This window comes from Rhinolophus ferrumequinum, chromosome 23, assembly GCF_004115265.2.
Source record: "Rhinolophus ferrumequinum isolate MPI-CBG mRhiFer1 chromosome 23, mRhiFer1_v1.p, whole genome shotgun sequence".
In the NCBI taxonomy this organism is placed as follows: Eukaryota; Metazoa; Chordata; class Mammalia; order Chiroptera; family Rhinolophidae; genus Rhinolophus; species Rhinolophus ferrumequinum.
In genome coordinates, this window is record NC_046306.1 from 462,474 (window position 1) to 484,724 (window position 22,251).

General features: G+C 60.3%; 1 protein-coding gene across 1 annotated transcript; it reads left to right on the top strand.

Annotated features, from left to right (window-relative positions):
* The first annotated feature begins 8,337 nt into the window (after nt 1–8,337).
* HELZ2 (helicase with zinc finger 2) lies at nt 8,338–21,963 on the top strand. Its single transcript, XM_033094677.1, has 20 exons — nt 8,338–8,409; nt 9,444–10,550; nt 10,854–11,037; nt 11,119–11,226; nt 11,593–12,110; nt 12,196–12,837; nt 13,400–14,183; nt 14,389–14,464; nt 14,537–18,260; nt 18,405–18,535; nt 18,626–18,757; nt 18,833–18,994; nt 19,077–19,224; nt 19,330–19,446; nt 19,522–19,714; nt 19,833–19,967; nt 20,115–20,333; nt 20,486–20,642; nt 20,750–20,917; nt 21,000–21,963. The coding sequence occupies exons 2-20, from the start codon at nt 9,499–9,501 to the stop codon at nt 21,122–21,124; spliced, it is 8,775 nt and encodes a 2,924-aa protein (XP_032950568.1). The 5' UTR covers nt 8,338–8,409; nt 9,444–9,498; the 3' UTR covers nt 21,125–21,963.
* The last annotated feature ends 288 nt before the right edge of the window (nt 21,964–22,251 follow it).

Below are 22,251 nucleotides of genomic sequence, written 5' to 3' on the forward strand. Positions count from 1 at the left end.
TTAGGGTTAGGTTATCAGGCATATACGTGTTCATGGTCGACACAGCGTCTGAGTTAGTGTTTGTGAAACAGGTGGCAACACATTTTAGTGGGTTGTGAATCCAATTAAGAAGACTGTGTTTTCTTAACCACGGAGGAGCAGAATACAGCAGAACAGAGTGCATCTCTCGCAGCACACGTAGCACTTTGGGAAGCTTGACTTGCAGAGCCTAGTCAAAAAAGTTTGAGAAACACTGTTCCCTGGTGGATTCCTCCTTTCATTAAATAGTGTTCTTTCCTGGTCCTTTTTATCTGGTGGGTTGTCTGAAAGCAATATTGCGGTGTCAGCATTTATCAATTTAGTGTTGGTCTGTAGATGCCCGGCTTATCTTTTGCCTATATTTCTAACCATATTGTGTCTTGGTGCATCTCTGGTGAGTAGCAAGTAGAAGCTGTGTTATCTTTCTTTTTTCAAAGTCCACTCGGTGACTCAGTCTTCCGGTCGTAACTCACGGTGACCCATGTCTCCTGCTAAGTTGTCAGATGGGCTGAGTGTTTGCGAGTTTTCTTTCCTCCCTGTTTTCCTACAGTGTGGATGACTCTCGGCTCTCCACTGTCGTGTGTCTTTACAACATGTCCACAAATTCTGACACTCCTCCCACAAAAGCTGGAGTCTCATTTCCCCCCTTGATGTGGGCTGGCTTGGTGACTCACTTTTAATGACTAGGATGTGGCAGGCGTCCTGCTGTGTGGCTCCCGGCTGGACTGGCAGAAGGTGGCTGTGTCCACCTACACTTCTTATTCTCCCGTGTCTGTCCCTCTCAGTCTCTGTGTCTGTCTCCCAACAAGCCCGCGCTGCAGCCTGAGCTGCCATGTTGGAGAGACCAGGTAGACACAGAGCAGATGCTCAAAGCCCCCAGCCCCGGTGGAGAGAGGAGCCTCAGATGGCCAAGCCCCTGAATCCGAGTCCTCCACTGGAGGCTGCGGACAGCTCTGCCCGCTGGTCCCTATCTAAATGACCCACAAGGCTCAGGAGTGTAATAGGTGCTTGTTGCATGTTTACGTGACCCGTCTCGAGTTAAAGTTGTGTAATGGGAGCCAGGGCCTCAGTTCACATCTTCCCTGCTGTTTGCTGCCGTCCAGCGCTGTCTGCAAGAAGCTGGCCTTCCCTGCGCCTGCCCAGTGTGTGTGGTTCTGCTGGACCCTGGGTTGCGGAAGAGGGATCACCCCCAGCCAGACCGGCACCTGCAGTGCAGTAAACTTTCCAGCATCATGGATTTCCTCTTGAGGCGACAATCCTGCAGGCACAGGGTGTGAGCCAGCCTGGCTGGGAGGTGACAGGAGGGAGGTGACAGGAGGGAGGTGACAAGAGTGAGTCCCAGAGGCCACGAGGATGGACTTGAACCTCTGGCATCAGGAGCTGGCCACGTCCCTGTGTTCTAGGGTGGAGACTGCAGCTCTGGCCGAGGCCCCGCCTCCTGTCCTGCTCCACCTGGAACCTGCGCTGAGCTGACCCCGTGGTGTGTGGGGGTCAAGGCAGGTGCGCCATGGGTGTGGGAGACAGCTGCCCCCACGTGGTGGGGAGTGCCCATACCCTGCCTTTCCTCCATCCTGAGTGTGGCCCCCTCCCACGGGTCATTCCCAAGAGGTGCCCAAGTCCACGGGGTGGGGATGGGGAGGAGGGGGGAACGACACCCAGAATGATGGGGCTAGAGGGCCAGCAAGAGACAGTGACACTCAGGGGACAGGGGAGGAAACCCCCAATCCCCGACAGGTCACCTCAGGAGGGGAGGGGTCTGATCAAACTCAGGGAGGGCTGGGTGGGCTGGTGACTCCTTCCCAGGTGGTTTGGGGACCTTCCTAAATCTTTACCAGGTCATCTCATTTCCACAACGCCACACCCCCCAGGCAACCTTCCCCCAGGGCCTGGTCTGGGGTCTCCCGGGGGTTAGAGCATGGGGATGGGTGCACAGGTGGAGACAGGAACCCAAGGTGCAGGCACGGACACTACTGGGCTGTGGGGTCAGGACTGGGAGAGAGCAGAGCCGCTGCGTGGACCTTCCCGAGGCCTCCAGAACAGGGGCCCCTTCCTGGCCCCCATGACCTCCTCATGACCTCCCCATGACCTCCCCATGGGGAAGGACCGTTCCAAGTGGTCCTGTGGCTGTGCCCCTCCCCTCGGTCTAGCTGGGACCCTCCCACCCTAGACTCAGTCAACCCTGAGCTCCAGGCCAGGGTGTGACCTTGTGACTGGGTGGGAGGGCCCCTGGGAGGGTCCCTGGGAGGGTGGGTCATTGAGTACAGGACCTGGTAGTAAAGTTCTGCTCAGGTGAGTGGTAAGCAGAGGCTGCTAGGACCAGCTAGGAGGACCAGGCCAAGTCACCCACTTACGCCCAGACAGGAACTTCACAGCCTGCAGAAGTCCTGCTGAAGGAAGGTATTTGGGGCTTTTCCACCCATTCTGGGTGACGGTGGGGGCTGCAGAGGGGAGGGGCCAAGTCTTATCCGCTGGAATATGCTGGGTGCGGAAGGCCTGGTCTTGGTGGGGATGGAGGTGGTGGCTGCATGCTTTATTTACTTTTAATTTGATATACTTTCAAACAAACAGAAGTTGCAAAAATAGTGCAAAGACCTTCTACGTCTTTTTCATCTAGATTTGCCGATCGCTTACATTTGGTCCCCTCTGGTTTGTCATAAACTACTTTGAAACCACCCGAGGGTAGGGTGTCCTCCACCCGACACGTAAGTGGACGCTGCCGGCAGCAGGGACTTGTCAATTATAGAAGATGGTCATCTGCCAGGAATGCAGTAATGTTCCTGACCCCCAGGCCACCTTCGAGCTGTGCTGTCCCTCTGATCCCAAGTGCCTGGGAAGCTGCGATGCTTCGCGGCTCATGGCCCCTCAGTGTCCTCCAGGCTGGCTGCCTCCTCAGCCCTTCTCCATCCTCAAGACCTAGACCTTTCGAGGAGCGGTGGGTCACTGTGCAGGGTCTGTGGTGTTTCCTGCTGAGGTTTTGCTGTTTTGGCTGGAACCACAGGTGGGGACCGTGCCCTCAGTGCGCCCGCCTGGTCTCAGCACGGCAGCCTGTCCTGCTCGGTGACATGAGCCCTGACCCCCTGGCCCAGGGGAGCCTGATCGGCTCTCCACTGCAAGGTCACGGTCTTTCTTTGTCACAGGAGGTATCCTGGGAGATGTCCTGAGACCCCGTGCACATTCCATCACCATTATAACTGTGCTGGTTGCATTCAGTCTATTCCTGAGCAGTTTGGAAAGGACAGCTGTGCTCCTAACCCAGAGGGATGTGGACACAGGGAGCCAGGAATACACTTGATACAAAATCAAAGGTACAAAAGGTAGAGGAAAAAAGTAACTCTCCTCCTGTCCCAGCCACACTTTACTTCTGATTTTTGTAGCTGACGTTTTGCACCTTACGTCTTTTTCAATTCTTTGTTTTTCGCTTTTTTTTAATTATTATTATTATTATTTTTTTAAACTGAAGGTGCATCCTCTTTAACAAGTTGTCTTGGAAAAAACATTGCAGAACATTTGTGATGATTCTTTCCAAGTTACGGCCTGGAATAGTCCCTGGCACAGGGCAGGGGTGCCAATCAAAAGGTGAGCGCCGGGCCCTAGGCCCTGGGCTCAGGCCTGCTGTCCTGGGTCGGGGGCAGCACAGGCTGCACTCGTCACGCCAGCCTCTGCATACTCACAGGTGAAGGGTCTGTGTCCTGTCCCTCTGACGGGCACCACCCCTTAATCCCCAATTGGCCTTTCCTGGTCCGAGAAGTGACAAATATCATCTCTGTAGCTTGCATTTACCCCAGAATGCGGTCTCACTAATTGAGAGCCTTAGCTGTGATAGGAAGTGTGATTGGGGTGTGTGTGTGTGTGTGTGTGTGTGTGTGTGTGTGTGTGTCTTTGGACTATGGCTTTTTCCTCCATAAATTACTGTTTTATTTGTGTTGGGTGAACTTGTCAGTGCTGTACTGCTGAGACATGCTTAACTGGCTGTCCCAGAAGAAGAAATGCAAGGATTCGCAGTGTTTGTCGACTTCATGATATAAGCATTTCCATCAGGACAGAGGTCAAACCGCCAGCCTCAAGTCTGGCCTGAGCCAGGCTGCTGCCAGGGCTGCCCCCCCCACCCCGAGATTGCCAAAAACAAACGCACACGTCCCCGCATCCCACCGTGGTTTCTGCGGGTACCTCGAGGGTTGATTGGTTCTTTTGTTAAAGCTCTGATCCAGCTGCTGTTTGATTTGCTGTCAGGTGATGGGTAGACATCCCCCTGCCCATTTTTGTTTCAAGATGCTAACCAGTTGTTGTACAGAATTTTTTTAATAAACCGTCTTTCTCCAGTATCTGAAGGGCATCTGTCATAAGGTATGAAATTCCTGTGTGCATTTCAGCCTGTTTTTGGACTCCCATCCTCCCACCTTGACCTGCTTGTCCATTTCTGCTGCAGAACCACACTCTGCCAGTCGCTTTACTGTGTTTTAATGTGTGGTGGGACTAGTATCCTCCGTTCCTTTTCCTTTTCAAATTAATTGAGCTGTGACTACATGTACCATTGTATAAGTTTAAAATGTCTACTGTGTGGCTTTGATACGTTTCTAATTGATTGACACCACACTGTTAGCCAGCACGTCTGTCTCACACACTGAACATTTCTTTTCGTGGTGGGAACAGTTACAATCTAGTCTTAGCGACTCTGGCATTTGTAACACAGTGTTGTTGGCTGGATCCAGACTTCATGTGCCCAGTGGCTAGTCTGTACCTTACGTAACATCCCAACCCCACTGTGTCTGGTACTTTGTCCTCTCTGTTTTGAAGAGTTTGGCTTTTTCAGATTCCATATGTAAGCAATATCATACAGTATTTGGCTTTTCTCACTGAGCATAACGCCCTCGAGGTCCATCCATGTTGTCACAAATGGCAGGATTTCCTTCTTTTTCATGGTTGGATAATGTGTGTGTGTGTGTGTGTGTGTGTGTGTGTGTGTGTGTGTGTAACATCTGCTTTATCCTTTCATGTGTGGACAGACAGATACTTTCCAGGTCTTGGCTGTTATGGCTAATGCTGCCATGAACACGGGGGCACATACGCCTGGGGACCCTGATTTCATTTCCTTTGGATAAACACCCAAAACGGGGATTGCTGGATTATATAGTAGTTCTATTCTTAATTTTTTGAGGAACTTTCACACTTTTTCACAGTGACTGCACCAGTTTACATAACCCACCAACACTGTATGAGGGTTCCCTTTTCTCTATGTCCTCGCCAGCACTTTTTTGTGTTTTTGACATTGGCCATGCTCACTGTGGATTTCATTTGCATTTCCCTGATGGCGAGTGGCGTTGAGCATCTCTTCAAATGCCTGTTGGCCATCTCTATGTCCTCTTTGGAGAAATGTCTCTTCAGGTTTTTGCCCATTTTAAAAATTAGATTCTTTGGGTTTTGCTGTTCAGTTGTATGAGTTCTTTATATATTTTGGATATTAACCCCTCATTAGACATATGATTTGCGAATTTTTTTTTCATTCTGTAAGTTTGTCTTTTCAATTTACTGACTCTTTCCCTTGCTCTGCAGAAGCTCTTTAGTTTAATGTAGTCCCACTGGCTTATTTTGTTTTTGTCACCTGTGCTGCTGGTGTCATATGCAAGGACTCCTTGCCAATACTGATGTCAAGGAGCTTCTCCCTGTTTTTTTTTCTTGGGAGGTTTATAGTTTCAGGCCTTACATTCAGTTTTTGATCCATTTTAGTTTAATTTTTGTGAGTGGTGTGAGATAGGGCCCGGTTTCATTCTTTTGCATGTGGTTATCCAGTTTTCCCAGCACCATGTGTTGAAGAGACTGTCCTTTCCTTATTGTGACCCTGGCACCTGTCACATTTTTACAGTCAAAAATTAGTTGACTGTAAGTGTGGGCTATGTCCTGCACTCTATTCTGTCCCCTGGCCTATATGCCTATTTTTATGTCAGTGCCACACTGTGTTGACTACTGTAGACTTGTAATATAGTTTGAAATCAGGAAGTGTGATACCTCCAGCTTTGTTCTTCTTTCTCAGGAGTGCTTTGGCTATTTGGCATCTTTTGTGGTTCAAAATAAATGTTAGGATAGTTTTTCCTATGTGTATAAAGAACGCCTTCCTAAAACAAATTGAGGAAGAGGTGACATCTTTAAGTAATAGTATGTCTCCTCCAAGAACGTGGTTGTTTGTTCCATTTTGCATGGTGTTTCCATTGTGCCTCTCTGGGACTGTCCATTTTCTTGCATGTTTCTTTTTTTTTTTTTTAATTAAAGTTCATTGGGGTGACAATTGTTAGTAAAATTACATAGATTTCAGGTGTACAATTCTGTATTACATCATCTATAAATCCCATTGTGTGTTCACCACCCAGAGTCAGTTCTCCTTCCATCACCATATATTTGATCCCCTTTACCCTCATCTCCCACCCCCCACCCCCTTTACCTGCTGGTAACCACTAAACTATTGTCTGGGTCTATGAGTTTTTGTTTCTCATTTGTTTGTCTTGTTCTTTTGTTGTTTTGGTTTATATACCACATATCAGTGAAATCACATGGTTCTCTGCTATTTCTGTCTGACTTATTTCGCTTAGCATTATACTCTCAAGATCCATCCATGTTGTCACAAATGTTCCTATATCATCTTTTCTTACCGCCGAATAATATTCCATTGTGTATATATACCACAACTTCTTTATCCATTCATCTATCGAAGGACATTTTGGTTGTTTCCATGTCTTGGCCACCGTAAATAAAGCTGCAAGGAACATTGGAGCACACGTGTCTTTATGGATGTTTTCAGATTTTTTGGGTAGATACCCAGGAGAGGGATTGCTGGATCATACGGTAATTCTATTCATAATTTTTGGAGGACCTCCACACTGCTTTCCATAGCGGCTGCTCTTGCATGCTTCTTGTTAGGCTTGTCTGGGTCCTTTGTCGCTGCTCGTATTTACCAAGTGTTCTTCTCTGTTCTGTTCAGTAAACTTGCTGTTTGTCTCCAGGCTCCTGGCACGATTATGAATGGCCTGCTCCACCTGCTTCCTGACTTAAACGGGAAGCTTCAATATTGTCCTTCCCAGCAGGATGCTGACCGGGCTGAGATAGACGCACTTACTGTTTCAGGGACCGTCTTCATGCACCAGTTACCTCGTGCTCTGTGAGGAATGCCCCCCAAAACTTGGTGGCTTAAAAGCATAATACACATTTATTATCTCACCCACTTATTATCTCACAGTGGGGGGTGGCATGGCTGGCGGCTCAGGCTTGGGGTGTCTCGTGATGTCGTCGTCAAGCTGGGGCTGCGGTTGTCTGAAGGAGGGTCCGCTTGCAGGTGACACACACACCTGGCAGTCGAGGCAAGCGGCTTCGCTCCCTCCTGGCCTGGGCCTCTCCACTGGCCTGAGTGTCCTCACAAGCTGGTGGCTGCCTCCCCACAGAGCCGCGACCCAGGAGAGCAATGCGGCAGCACGCATGACACGGCCTCAACCATCGCACCCCGTCATTTCCACCAGGTCTGTTGGTTACACAGCTCGGTCTTTTTCAGTGCTCAAGGGGACCGTGCCAGACGTGAATCGGGGAGGTGGGGGACCACTGGGGTCAGGTGTGTGACGGTGGGGGTTGGGTGCTCTGTTATCAGGGAGCCGCTGAGCCTTCGCCAGTGATCAGGGTGCATCTGTTTTCTCAAGTGGGGGCTGAGGGTGGTGTCTGCACAGGGAGACCCAATGCAATTAAGCTGCAAAACACACCCCGCTTGCTCGCTCTACAGTTAAGAATTGGGACCTTCCCTCACTCTTTCTAAGCCCTGGGGCAGCCCAGACACCCTCCCTGCGTTTTAAGGGCTGGATACATACAGCCTCCCCAGGTAAGAAGACAGTCCCCAGGTATGGCCCTCCGCAGGTAAGAGGGCAGTCCCCTGGGACCCAGACTGGCTGGTGCATTTTAGGGGGTGGGGCTGTTTTGGTGGGGCCGCCCCCAGCTCCAGCCCCTCCCCGCTCCCAGCACGATCTCCTCCGCATCAAGCACCCTCCTGCACGGACCCCGAGTCCGCTGAGGGCTGTGCGGGTGGCAAAGCAGCCCTGCCGGTCGGTCCACGCTCCCCGGAGGAAAGGGGTGCTGCGGCCACCCCATCCCGCCCCGCTGTCACACCTTCTCGCCATGCTCTGGTTTCCAGGCAAATTGCCCAGGGTCGCGCACTCCAGCATCTGGGAGACGGGGCGCCGGTTCGAATCCCGCAGGCACTGGTGGTGCGGGACGGGCGGGGACCGCTGTGGTTCGGGGCGGCGCCGGGAGGGGGGCGGGGCGGGGGCAGTGAGGTAATTTCCGCGCTCGGGCGTCAGAGGTTTGAGTCACCCCCGGGGCAGAATCGAAAGTGATCGCGCGGCGGGCGCGGCCGAATGGGGGGTAAGCACGGGGATGCGGGTCTCGACTGTGGGTGGCAGCTGCCAGCGCCCCCTCCTACAGTCGGGGCCTCGGTGGGACCCGGGCGGGGCTCCAGGGAGAGGAGGGGCTGCAGGCTCCCGGCTGCAGGCGGTGCTAGTGGAGTAGGGGGCCTGGCGCCCAGGGACCCCCACCAAGGCGCAGCCGCTGGGCCAGCAGCCTGGGGTGCTGACTCAGCGCCGGGCTTTCCCTCAGGTAGCCCTGCAGCCTCAGCACCCTGACCCTGGCGGCCCGGGGAGGGAGCAACCTCTGGACCCCCAAGTGTTGTCCTCAACAGCTGCAACTGCTCCTGTCTCTGAATACCCATCGGGTTTGGGGACCTCTTCCTGGTCTCCTTCTGGAGGGGACTCCAGTTCTCACTTGGAGTAATCAGGCTTTCCACTCAGGGTTGACCTCAGATCATTTCCTTTTTACACATCATCTCTGTGTCGCCCTCAAAGTTTCTCTTGAAAGTTTCCTTTAGAGGAAACTGGCAGTGTTTCCAGAAGCCAGTTCCCCCTTCTGGGCCCAGCTGGCTGGGGAACCCCCAGAGGCACCGCCTGGGCAGGGCCCCTCTGTGCAAGGTTCTGCTGCTGTGTTCTCCGAACATCCCCATTGCTCCCATGAGAGGCAAATAGTCCCTGTCCAAACAGGCGTGGGTGGGGTGCACCGTCCCCAGGAGCCAACTGTCTCCAGAATGGGGGGTGCTGGGGGAGCCCTGCGAGTCCCTGGGCCTCCAGGGCTCCTGTTGCCAGGGCAACCTCACAGCCAGCTGGCTGCTTTTGAGAAGGGCCCAGAGACCCTTCAGAAGGGGAGGGGTCTGGGCTGGGTCAAGGTCAGTGGGGCTCGCCTCCTTGGACCTAATCACTCATCCTCTCCTGTCCTGTGAGGAGAAATCTCCTGCTGCTCCGCTGTCTCAGCCCCTTGCTGAGGGAGAGGCAGTGTCTCAGCCCCCACCTGGAGGTGGCAGCCCTCCTGGCCTCAGGGCCTGACCTTGCTCTCTGTGCTTCCCGTCCCAGACTTCTCTTCCAGGGTGAACGGCCCCAGAGGACCCGCTGCACCTGTGAGCCTCAAATGCCGCCCCGCAGAGTCAGGCCAGCATCGGAGATGGCGTCCCCCAGGTCTGGCCCATCGCCCAGCGGCGCCACAGCCACCCAGGAGCCAATTCTGGCCAAGCTGTGCGCCCGGCTGGATCTGTGTCTGGGCTGCTCCCGCTGCGCACAGTGCCTCAACGAGAGCACCTACCTCCTGCGTGCTGTGGAGCACAACTGCACCCATGAGATCCTGCTGGCTCGCTTCAAGCAAGCCGCCAAGAGCAGGGTCTGGCGCAAGGTGGACCCACGGCCCAGCTTCCCACAGCCCCTTCGCTACCAGGTCTGCCGCTACTACCGCCCTGGTCAGGGCTGCCGCCGGCACCACAACCGGTGCACCTTTGCCCGCAGCCCCGAGGAGGCGCTGGTCTGGACCTTTGAGCGCGAACACAACGTCCGCCGCCCGCGGCTGAAGGCTGCGGTGCAGGGTGGCAGGGCCCAGGGCGGGCTGCATGGCCCTGCAGGTGCCATCCTCACAGAGTTTGGTGGCCACTTCCAGCTGCTCTGCTCCCACTGCTTCCGGCACTGCCCTCCCCGCCTCTGCCCTGTGGACCCCCAGGGCCGGTGCCCCAAGCACGGAGCCTGCCCCTCGCTCCTGACCCATGTGAGCTCCGAGGGCCGTCGCAAGCAGCAGGTCACAGAGGTGCGGCCACGGCCCCCATACGGCCGGAGGCTGGCCTATTGCATGTTCGTGGGGCGCGGGCGGCCATGCCGGCACGGGGTATCCCGCTGCCAGTATGCACACAGTGCCGTGGAGATGGCAGTGTGGGAGGCTGAGCAGCTGGGTGGGTTCCAGCGGGGGGATCTGCTCACACCCCCAGCCCCTAGGGGAGACAGGCACACAGCCCGCCACGGCCAGCCCCCCAGAGTCCAGCTGTACTGCCATGCCTGCCTGGTCACCTGCCACTCCCAGGAGGCCTTTGAGAACCACTGCTCATCTGTGGAGCACGCACAGATGGTGGTCTTGGACCAGGCTGTGTCCTGGGAGCACAGAAGCCCGCCCACAGGGCTCTCCACCTTCGAGCTCTGCCCCAGGTAAGGACAGTGAGGCAGGGCTTGGGGATGGAGAATGAACCCACTTTTAGCGACAACCAGGGGTTCCCTGTCCTCTCTGTGTGACCACCTGGCACCTTGTGGGTCTTGGGGGAGGTGGAGGGAAGCTGGTCCCAGGCCGCTCGTGTCAGCCTTGTCGTGCGGGCACAGGAGTGGACAGGATGGAGCAGGTCCCGCCAGTGCCCTGCTCCCGGCCTGGAATCTGTTCCTGCCCACCCCCTATAGGCCTGTTTTGGGCTGAGGGTGCCTCACCCCTCATGGCCTGCTGGCCTCCCTTACCCCCAGGCCCGACCTCTGTGAATATGGGGATGTCTGCACCAAGGCACACTCAGAGCAGGAGTTGCAGGAGTGGACACGGCGCGTGCAGACTGTGGAGCTGCGGGAGCAGGAGGCCTGGCGGGAGGGGCTGGTGCCCTACAAGGCGCGGCTGCTGGACGAGTACCAGCGCAGCAGCACCGAAGTCCTGGTGGTGAGTGGGGCCTCGTGAGTGGGCCAGGGCAGGGCAGGCAGGGGCCAGGGCCCCTGACGACAGCCTGGCTTCCCTGTGCAGCTGGCTGAGAATGTCGATGGCGTCTCCGCCACCTGCAGCCAGCCCCTGATGCATCGGGCCCAGGAGAAGAACACTGAGCACAGCTGGACGTTTGTTATCCACTCTGAGGTGAGGGGCAGCATAGCCGCGAGACAGCTGGAGCCACTGCCCTGCACAGCCTCCCCGTGTGTGTGCGCGCGTGTGCATGTGTGCACGTGCATGCGTGTGTAACTGCGTGTGTGCGTCGCCTTCCCATACCCTCTGCCGCTGTGTCTGGCAGAGCACCCCATGCTGCACGCTCACCTCACTCAGGTACGTGGGGCCTACACAGGCTCTGTGACCCCATCTTGCAGAGGCAATCATTGAGGTTCAGAGAAGCTGAGCGCTCTGGTGGGGTCACAGCTGGGAATTGAAGCGGGGCAGGGCTGTGTTTTAGCTGGGACCCCGATGTGTGGGCTGGCACCCGGGGTCACTCACCATCCAGTTTCTCCCCAGGAGCCCCTGCAACATGTGGCCCTGCTCAAGCAGGAGCCGGGAGCAGCCTTCTCACTGGTGGTCCCCCGCCTCCCTCCGGGCCAGCTGTACGCGCAGGGGGAACGCTTCTGCGTGCCCGACCACCCCACCGAGTTCCGGGTGGGGGTGTGTGTGCAGAGCGCCTCCTTTGGCACCTTCGAGCAGTGGGTGGTCTTCGACTTTGGCCGCCGGCCGGTGCTGCTGCGGAAGCTGGAGTTGCAGCTGGGCCAGGTGCACTGCCCCGGGCTCTCTGGGACAGCAGCGCCCGGCCACCGTGAGGAGCTGGAGCGTTGGCACACTGGCAACCGCCATGTGGTGCCTGGCGTGGAGCGCACGGCGGAGCAGGCAGCCCTGATGGCCAAGTACAAGGTGCCAGCCCTGGCCCTTGAGTTCCAGCGCAGCGGCCTGGCCCCGGGTCCCCTGTCCCACACCAACTACCGGCAGAGGATGCACCAGTTCCTCTACGAGGAAGAGGCCGCCCAGCAAGAGCTGGTGGCCAAGTGAGTAGGGGCCGGTGGGCGGGCAGGGCTGCAGTGCCAGCTGCAGAGCTCTGGCCCGGGTCAGCTGAGCCATGTCCCCTACCAGGCTGAACCTCCGGGGCCCTGTGTCCCTGAAGACGGCCCTGCAGACGCCAGCCCTTGGCATGCTCTTCCCGCCGCCAGGAGCCCTGTATGCCGAGGTCCCCATCCCTTCCTCCCTGATGCCTGACACAGACCAGGGCTTCCTGCTGAGCCGGGCGGTCAGCACGGCCCTCGTGGCCCCCGTGCCCGCCCCTGACCACACGGTGTTCGAGGTGCAGCTAGAGACCCGGGCCAGCTCCGAGCAGGCACGGTGGCTGTTGCTGCCCGCGCACTGCTGTACGGCCCTGGGGCTGCAGCCTGAGGCCAGCCCTGTGCTGGAGGTGCAGTTCCAGATTGACCCGCTGACATTCCGCCTCTGGCACCAGGCAGTGGATGCGCTGCCCAGTGAGCGACTGGTGGTGCCCGACCTGTCCACCTGTGCCCTACCCCGCCCCCGGCCCAGCCCGCCAGCGCTGCACGGCAACCGCAAGCAGAAGCTGGCCGTGGAGTTCATCGCGGGCAGCAGCCCTGGAGGCAGGCAGCCCATAGCCCCACTGCTCATCTATGGCCCCTTCGGCACAGGCAAGACCTACACCTTGGCCATGGCCTCCCTGCAGGTCATCCGACAGCCCCACACCAAGGTGCTCATCTGCACACACACCAACAGGTGAGCCCAGAGCCGCTGCTCCCTGCGCCCGGCTGAGCTGCTGTGGTGGTGTCTCCCCGAGAGAACAAAGGGGACTTCTTCTGGGGTCTGGGGCTCTGGCTGCTTCCTAGGTCCCCTACAGGGCCGGGAGGCTAGTGCTAGAGCAGACGTCCCAGGGCTGCTTGGCCGGTGGTGGACTGAGCCCAAGCTGGGCACACCGGGACCGTAGTGCGTCCCTGGGTGAGTCCGTCACTCTGATCCTTGGGACTCTCCCTGACAGCCAGTGAGTCTGGACTGAAAGGGCCAGGGGACGTGAGTGCTTAGGCCTGGTGCAGACTGCCGTGTGGGAGGGGGGCTGTGCGTGTCCACGCCGGGCTCTGGGCGGGGTGGAGTGGGGGGGTGCATCCCCAGCACTTCCTGGGCCAGGATTTGCCCTTGTTCTTAAGAGAACACAGATCTACGCTCTGGGGGCCTCGGACATGGGTCTGTAGACTCCTTTGAATTCCCAGCATGGGCAGGGCTGGGCACACAGCAGGCGCTTTCGCACAAGCCGCCAAGGCCCCATGTGCCCTCTCCCCCTCAGCGCGGCCGACATCTACATCCAGGAGCACTTCCACAGCTACGTGAGCAGCGGCCACCCAGAGGCCAGGCCGCTGCGGGTGATGTACACCGACCGCCCGCCGAGCCAGACAGACGCAGCCACGCTGCGCTACTGCTGCCTGACGGAGGACCTCCGGGCCTTCCGCCCGCCCACGCGCGCGGAGCTGGAGCAGCACCGCATTGTGGTAACCACCACGTCGCAGGCCCGTGAGCTTGGGGTGCCCGCCGGCTTCTTCTCACACATTCTCATCGATGAGGCCGCCCAGATGCTGGAGTGCGAGGCCCTCACCCCGCTGCGCTATGCCCCGCTGGGCACTCGGGTGGTGCTGGCCGGCGACCACATGCAGGTCACACCCCGGCTGTTCAGCGTGGCCCCGGGCCGGGCGGCCGGGCACACACTGCTGCACCGCCTGTTCCAGCACTACCAGCAGCAGGCGCACAAGGTGGCCCAGTGCAGCCGCATCATCTTCCATGAGAACTACCGCTCCACTGAGATCATTGTCGCCTTCGTGTCACGCCACTTCTATGTGGCCAGGGGCACCCCCATCCACGCCAGTGGCAAGGTCCCGCGACACCCCCGGCGCTACCCGCTCATGTTCTGTCACGTGGCCGGCAGCCCCGAGCGAGACATGTCGATGACATCATGGCTCAATGCGGCCGAGGTCGTCCAGGTCGTCGAGCAGGTGCAGGAGGTCTACAACACCTGGCCCCACTGCTGGGGCGGCCGGGAGCAGAGGCACATCTGCGTAGTGTCCCACGGTGCCCAGGTAAGCAGACAGCTCCTCCCCAGCCCCTGTCTGGGGTCTGGGGGCCTATGCCCCTGGCTGGGCCTCCTCGCCTCGGTTTCCCCTTCTGTAAGAGGGGCCCAGGGCCATGTGCACGTGAGCTGTGTGCTGGCACCAAGGGTGGCTGTCGTGGGGCCCTCACCGAGCACTGAGCGCTCACGGGCCCAACCGGGTCCTGTGTCTCCAGGTGAGCGCGCTGAGGCAGGAGCTGAGGAGGAGAAACCTGGGCCAGGTGTCTGTGGGCAGCTTTGAGATCCTGCCAGGTGGGTGATGGGTGGTGGGCAGGGCGGGGCTGGCCCCGGGAACACGCGCAGCCTGACCACACCCCCTTGCAGGGCGGGAGTTCCGGGTGGTGCTGCTCAGCGCAGTGCACAGCTGGCACAGCCTGCGGAGCCCAGGGGCACCCGGCCTGGAGTTCTTCACAGACGCCCGGGTGCTCAACACGGTCATGACCCGCGCCCAGTCCCAGGTGGTGGCCGTAGGTGACGCCATGGCCCTCTGCTCCTTTGGGGACTGCAGCAAGCTCTGGAAGAGCTTCATTCGTGAGTGTGTGGAGCATCGCAGCGTCTGCCCCGAGAGCCTGTCGCTGGAGCAGATCGAGCAGGGTGTGGTTCAGAGGCAGCGCTGGGCCCGCTGCCTGCAGCCTGCGGCCCCACCAGCAGAGAGAGCTGTGGCAGTGGTGGCCGGGGACATTGGCCCAGAGGAGGGGAAGGCAGGGGACGCAGCCACAGAGCACGCAGCGGTGGCGCAGGCGGAGCCAGAGGCCGTGGCCGAGGCCGAGGGGGGTGCAGACCCGCCCCGGGCCTCGGAGGCAGGAGACGAGGCCACACAGAAAGCAGAGGTCATGGGGTACCCAGCAGTCGGGGACGTGGCATCAGCAGGGAACTCGGCGGCCACAGAGAGCGAGGACCCCGGGGACCCCGAGGACGCTGCGTCTGACTTCTGGCCCTCTGACTGGGAGCTGAACACCGACGACCCCGTCCTGCAGGAGCTCCTGGACGAGAGCCAGAACGTGACCGTGACCGTCCGGGAAGACGGGCTGCTGGACACCGTGGCCAGGCCTGCATCCCCACAGCAGGCCCGGCAGTACGTGTCCCTGCCGCGGGCCACACTGCGCCACCTGCTGCGCCTGGAGCCAGAGAGGCACCACCGGTGCACCTTCATGCAGGAGACCTTTGAGCGGGCGACGGCCATCCCGCTGGACGACGCGGGCCCCGGCCCCATCCTGGTCAGGGGCCGCTTGCACTGCGGAATGGCCTTCACCGGGGACGAGGTGCTGGTCAAGGTCCTCGGCGGTGACAGGGGTCCTGCCGGGCGGCCGCAAGGCTGTGTGCTGGGTGTGCTGAAGCGGAGGCGCCAAGAGCTGGCGTTCGTGTGCCGCATGGACGAGTGGGACCCACGTATCATGACCCCCATCGATGGCTCCGTGACCAAGATCTTCGTGGCTGACCTGAAGGACCCGCAGCGGGTGCCCGTGCACTGTCTCCATAGGGGCCGCCTTCAGCGGGTGACAGAGGAGCGGCTCCCTGCCCAGGCCTGGCGCCGCCGGCTATTTTGGGTGCGCGTCGTCCTGTGGCGGGAGCGCTTCTACTACCCGTTGGGCATTGTGCTAGAGGTGCTGCCTGAGGCCACCACCTGGGAGCAGGGCCTACGCATCCTGGACCTCGAATACGAACTGCGGGAACCCTCGCCGGACCCGGCCGTGGTCTCCAAGGTACTGCAGAAGTACCGCGCCGAACTGGGCCGTGCGCCCAGCTGCCGGGAGGACTGCCGTGGCTTCCTAACCTTCACTGTGGACCCCCGGGGTGCCTGCAATCTGGACGACGCCCTCGGCGTCCGGGACCTGGGTCCCAGGTACGAGGTGGCCGTGCACATTGCCGATGTGGCCAGCCTCGTGCCGAGGGACGGGCCCCTGGATGTGGAGGCCCGCAGGCAGGGCACCGCATTCTATGCCCCCGACCGGGAGCCGACGCCCATGCTGCCAGCCGGCCTCTGCCAGGACATACTCAGCCTCCTGCCCGGCCAGGACCGCCTGGCCATCTCCCTCTTCCTCACCTTCGAGAAGGGCAGTGACCAGCTCAAGAGCCTGCGCTTTGCGCCCTCCGTGATCCACTCCAACCGCCAGCTGTCCTATGAGGAGGCTGAGCAAGTGATCAGGGAGCATCCGGGGGCCGGCCTAGAGCTGCCGAAACACCTGGACTCTGTGGACGCCTGCGTGGTGGCCGCATGCCACTTTGCCCACGTGCTGCGCCAGCGTCGCCTGCAGTCCGCCTGCTACTATGAGCAGCCGGATGAGGACAGCGAGCTGGGCTTCCGTGCAGCCCACGCCATGGTCAAAGAGTACATGATCCAGTTCAACAGGCTGGTGGCCGAGTTCCTGGTGGGCAGCGAGCGCACCCAGACGGTCACGCCACTGCGGAGGCAGCCCACCCCCAGCAGTCGCCAGCTCGAAGCCCTGAGTGAGAAGCACGGGCAACTGGTGCCCCTGTCACTGCACCTGCGCCAGCACCTGAATGGCTGCAGCCCCCCCGCCCTGCAGCTTCACCTACTGGCCACTCTCTGGAGGCACGTCCAGCTTGCAGCCCACGCAGAGGATGCCGGCCGGCTAGTGGACCTCATCACCACGGACGACATGCACCCCTCACTGGCTCCCGTGGGCCTGGACTTCCGCAAAGCCCTGGGCCGCTCCACCTTCGGCCGCTCCAGCCAGGGCGATCAGCAGCCAGCCAACCACTACTCACTACAGGTGGACTGGTACACCTGGGCCACCTCGCCCCTCCGCAGGTACATGGACCTGGTGGTGCAGCGGCAAGTCCTGCTGGCGCTGGGCCAGGGGGGCTCCTCCTATTCTGCCAGGGACATTGACGGGCTATGCCACGACTTCAGCCGCCAGCACTTGCGCGCCCAGAGCTACCAACGCCAGGCCCGCAGCCTGCACCTGGCCGCGCGGCTCAAGGCCCAGCCACGTAACAAACTGGGCTTCACAGTGGACGTGGAGGAGGGCGCCCGCTGCTTCAAGCTGTTGTTCCCGGCCAACCGTGAGACCCTGCCCGACCTCTGCCCGGTGTTCTATCGCTTCCTGCAGCTGGCTGAGCACCCCCACAGCCTGGCAAGCCGACCCGGCCTGCAGCTGGTGTGGCGGCGCCGCATTTACTCAGTGCAACTGAACGGGCCATGCCCCCCACTGCCGGGTGCCCTGCTTGACCCGCACACACGGCCCGTGGACGCTGCCCTATGGCAGCAGCTGCTGGAGCTGGTGGAGGAGCAGCGGTGGCCGGAGGCGGCTGCCCTGGTGCGGGGGTGGGGCACTGTGGAGCCGCCGGGGCGGCAGGTGGGGCGGGTGGTGCGCAGCCGCTGTGGCCACTTCATGGAGGTGACCCGGGAGCTGGGCAGTGGGGACGTGCTGCAGGTGCAGCTCAGTGCCACCCTGCAGCGGGGCATCCTCACACCCACCCTGCAGCTATGGACTGTGGTGCCTGGTGTCAGCCTGTGCCTGGAGCACGTGGAGCGGCCAGGCGACTGCTTCTCAGGCCACACGCCCCAGGCGGGGCAGGACCGCTGTGGCAGCGTGGAAGAGTACTCCCGCGTGTGGGCACCGTTCTGCTCCCTGGAGGCGGCCACCAACACGGTGGCCGAGAACGACTCCATCACGCTGCAGCACGTGACGGTGACCTGGGATGCAGAGCGCACGGCCCCTGGGCAGCTACAGGGCACCTTCCGCCTGGAGGCTGCCTTCCTCCGCGAACACTGCATTGACATCAGCTGGGCACACTGCTACCTCTGCATCCGGCTCGAGGGGCTGCCGGCCCCCCCCGCCACCGCACCCCACAGGCCCAGCAGCCTCGGGCCTGTCCTTAGCATCGACCCCGACACGTACACCTGGGTGGCCCACGGGCTGACCGAGGACTGGGACTCAAATCCAAAGGAGGGCCGGCAAGAGGCCCCCAAGCAAGTGCATTTCTTCATTCAACACATGCCCATGGAGAAGGTTCCGGAAGAGGTGCTGAGGCCTGGCGCCCAATTCACCATTGAAGTGCTGCCCATGCAGCTTCCTGACCTGTGAGTGGCTTCCATGGGGTGGACAGGGAGTGTGAGAAATCTGGGCTTCCTCTTCTGGGAGGGGGTGGCTCATGGGGCAGCAGCCCCTCCCCAGGAGGGTCCTGTTGGTGTTCCAGTGTCCATCTTCACCCCACCTGCCCCCAGCCGCAAGGAAGAAGCCGTGCGTGAGCTGGAGAATTCATCCCCGCTGGTAATCAGCATTGCCCTGGGCCGCGCCCTCCCCCTGCCCCGCCACCCTCCACGCCACCCAGCTGGCCAGCAGCCCCTCTGCAGAGGTAGGTGGCACCCTCCGGCACCTTGTGCCCCTGCCTTCTACCTGGCCCTGCCCTGCACCAGAGCTCAGGGAGACCTGGCCCCTCCCTCAGGCACCCCCCACAGGTTCCTGGAGCGACAGAACTTTGACATCCCCGGAGGCCGCCATAAGCTGAACCCCAGCCAGACCGGGGCCGTCAGAGAGGCTCTGAAGAAGCAGTTCACCGTCATCCAGGGCCCACCAGGTAGGGCCACATTGGGGGTGGGGGGCGCGCAGGCAGGCTGGTGGGGGCTCTGTCCACCCCATTCTCTGTCCACAGGCACGGGGAAGACGGTGGTGGGCTTCCACATAGTATTCTGGTTTCACAAGTTGAACGAGGAGCAGGGGCTGGCCTGCGGCACCCCCAGCAGGGAGAAGACGCTGGGGAGACCCTGCATCTTGTACTGTGGCCCCTCCAACAAGTCGGTGGATGTCCCGGCAGGTGCACTGGGTCGGCCATGTGGGGGCTCTGCCTGGGGGTACTGGGCCCAGCGGACAGTGTCTCACGCTCCGACTGCCCCCAGGACTGCTCCTGAGCAAGAGAGCAGAGCTGAAGCCCCTTCGCGTGTACAGCGAGCAGGCTGAGGCCACCGAGTTCCCGGTGCCGGGCGTGGGCAGCAGGAGCCTGTTCAAGAAGAGCTCTGGGGAGGGGAGGCCCAACCAGAGCCTCAGGTGCGGCCTCTCAGCTGTGCGTCCATGTGTCTGTGTTTGGGAGGAGGTGAGAGGCCTGAGCCTTGGGCAGGGGGCAACACGGCTTCACAGAGGTCTCCCCACCAGGAGCATCAGCCTGCACCACCGGATCCGGCAGGCCTCCAACCCCTACGCCACAGAAATGAAGGCTTTTGACGCCCGGCTGCAGAAAGGAGAGGTCTTCTCCAAGGAGGACCTCAACTCGTGAGTGGCTGGGGCCGTGGAGCTGTGTCCTGGCACGGGGGGGCTCCCTGGGTGACCAGATGGCATCCCCCACAGGTATAAGAAGATCCTGGGGAAGGCCCGGAAGTTCGAGCTAGACCAGCACAGCGTCATCTTGTGCACGTGCTCGTGTGCGGCCTCGGCCACCCTCAAGAACCTGGACGTCCGGCAGATCCTTGTGGACGAGGCGGGCATGGCCACGGAGCCCGAGACCCTCATCCCCTTGGTGAACTTCTCTCAGGCTGAGAAGGTCGCTGGGTGTGGCATCGCCCCTGGGATGCAGGGAGAGCACAGAGGGCAGCAGCGTGGAGGGGTGGCGACGGCCGTGGGCCTGGGGCTGTCAGGACCGTGCCTGTCTGTCCCTCCAGGTGGTTCTTCTTGGGGATCACAAGCAGCTGCGACCTGTGATCAAGAACGAGCAGCTGCAGAGCCTGGGGCTGGACCGGTCGCTCTTCGAGAGGTACCACAGGGACGCCTACATGCTGGACACACAGTACCGCATGGTGAGCCGTCCCAGCCCAGCACTGCTCCTGGGGCCGGGCATGCCAGAGCTGTAGCGGCCTGCTCCCCAGCCTCCTACATCCAGCCTGGCCTCCTGGGGCCACAGCAGGGACAGGTGGCCTGTCCCTGGCTTATGTCCTTCCTTGCAGCACGAGGGCATCTGTACCTTCCCCTCCATGGAGTTCTACCAGAAGAAGCTGAAGACCTGGCAGGGCCTGCGGCGGCCGCCCAGCGTCCTAGGCCACGCCGCAAAGGAGAGCTGCTGTGTCATCTTTGGTCATGTGCATGGCCACGAGCAGAGCCTACTGGTGTCCACAGATGAAGGGAATGAGAACTCCAAGGCCAACCAGGAGGAGGTGAAAGAGGTGGTGAGTGTCAGGTGGATGCTTCTGGTGCCCCTTGGTCAAGGAGGGCATCCTGGAGGAGGTGGTGGAGGAGTTGAAGGAACAGGGGAGGCCCTGGAACCCAGGATGGGAGCGGCACCAGGGCCGTCGTTGCCAGCCCCCTCTCGGTTCCTCAGGTCCGCATCGCCAAACAGCTGACCCTGGACAGGACGGTGGACCCCAAGGACATTGCCATCCTCACGCCCTACAACGCACAGGCCTCCGAGATCAGCAGGAAACTGGCACAGGAGGGTGTCACCGGAGTGACAGTGTGCTCCATCACCAAGAGCCAGGGTGAGACTGGCTCTGGGGCAGGGCTCTGGGTGGCGAGTCAGGAGGGTGGGCACCAGCGGCAGGGTGAGCGGCACCGTCCTGGGGCCTCACCGTGCCCGGCACCCCAGGGAGCGAGTGGCGCTATGTGCTGCTGAGCACCGTCCGCTCGTGCTCGGAGAGTGACTTGGACCAGCGGCCGACGAAGGGCTGGCTGAAGAGGTTCCTGGGCTTCATCGTGGACCCCAACCAGGTGAACGTGGCCATCACGCGGGCCCAGGAGGGGCTCTGCCTCATCGGTGAGGGCTGCTCCCTCGCCTCGGGGGTGGGGGTAGGCTGCTGGCGGTGGGCCTGGGGCCACCACTGAGTCCTCTCTCACAGGGGACCACCTGCTCCTGCGCTGCTGCCCGCTGTGGCGCCGGCTCGTGGACTTCTGCGAGGCCCAGGGGAACCTCGTACCTGCCAGCCAGGTGCAGGTCCGGAGGAGGCCAGCTGTGTTGTTGTGAAAGCTCCTCGCCTGTCCACGGCCCTCAAGCTGCCCAACGGCCAGGAGAAGTCCCCCACGGTTCCGTGCTGGCTGCCTCGGCAAGTCCCACTCCGCGGAATCCCATGTGCCTTCAGTGGTCACTGCCAGCCACCGTCCGGCCACTGTCTGGTCACTGCCAGCCACCGTCCGGGGGTGGAGACCCCCATCCCAATGACCGTGGGTGCCAGCCATGAAACTCAATTTTCTTTTCTATTTTTAAATAAACCAAAAGTCAGTGTCTTTTATACTGCAACAGGGTCCTCAGCCCAGACTCAGGGCAGAGGCTTTCCTGGAAGTACGGGCCTTTTCTTTGCCATCACTGCCCTATGTCCCTCAGGGGCCATCCAGGCTGTCAGGGGAAAGGCAGATGAGAACCAGGGCCACAGAGCCTTACCGGGACCCCCACTCCTGGCCATGCAATACTCCCACGGGCGTGCGGGGGCGCTGGGATGGCGGCCTCTCCAGGACAGGCTGTCTTGTGCTCCCGACCTGGGCCCCGCATCCCCCAGGCCTGCAGGGCCGGGGCCCCTCACCTGCCCCTCAGGGTACATCTGCCCTGCTTCCATATCTGCCCAGCCCACCCTGAGGTATCTCTGACCCGGGGTTTTAGTGCAATTCACTGTCCCCACAGGCTGGGGGATGCTGCAAACAAATTGTTTACACCAGGGTCGGGGGGAGGCTTGCCCCAACCTGTGGCCTGGCTGCAGGCCTGTGGGAGGGATGTTCTGTGCTTTCAAAAAATTTCTACATTCCAATTTTGTATCTGTTGCAGTCTTCTATGATTCAACATTAATTTTATTATAAAGACTGCTTTCAATGCTTTTTCACCTCTGCGTGTTCTTGAGGTCTGACGGGGGGGAGTGGGGGGGGCGGCACAGAGGCTGGCCCTTCCTCTTGCTTTGCGTTGCAAAGAGGCTGTTGAGGCTGACAAGCCTGGTGTAGCAGATGCTGGATGGGGAGCACGCCGAGGGGTATCAGGGCTCCACATCTGAGGACACAGCCGGCAGGCTGACGGTCAACCGCCAGGACAAAGAAAGCTGGGTGGGAGGCTGGCTTGGTGACAATGGGCCACAGCTGGTGAACTGTGTCCAGGTGCTGCAGGCGTGC

Coding starts and splice junctions, on each gene's coding strand:
- HELZ2 (XM_033094677.1), top strand. CDS start 9,499: ATGCCGCCCCGCAGAGTCAGGCCAGCATCGGAGATGGCGTCCCCCAGG. Junction 19,447..19,521: donor TCCAAGGAGGACCTCAACTC/GTGAGTGGCTGG, acceptor CATCCCCCACAG/GTATAAGAAGATCCTGGGGA. Junction 20,334..20,485: donor AGGAGGAGGTGAAAGAGGTG/GTGAGTGTCAGG, acceptor TCGGTTCCTCAG/GTCCGCATCGCCAAACAGCT.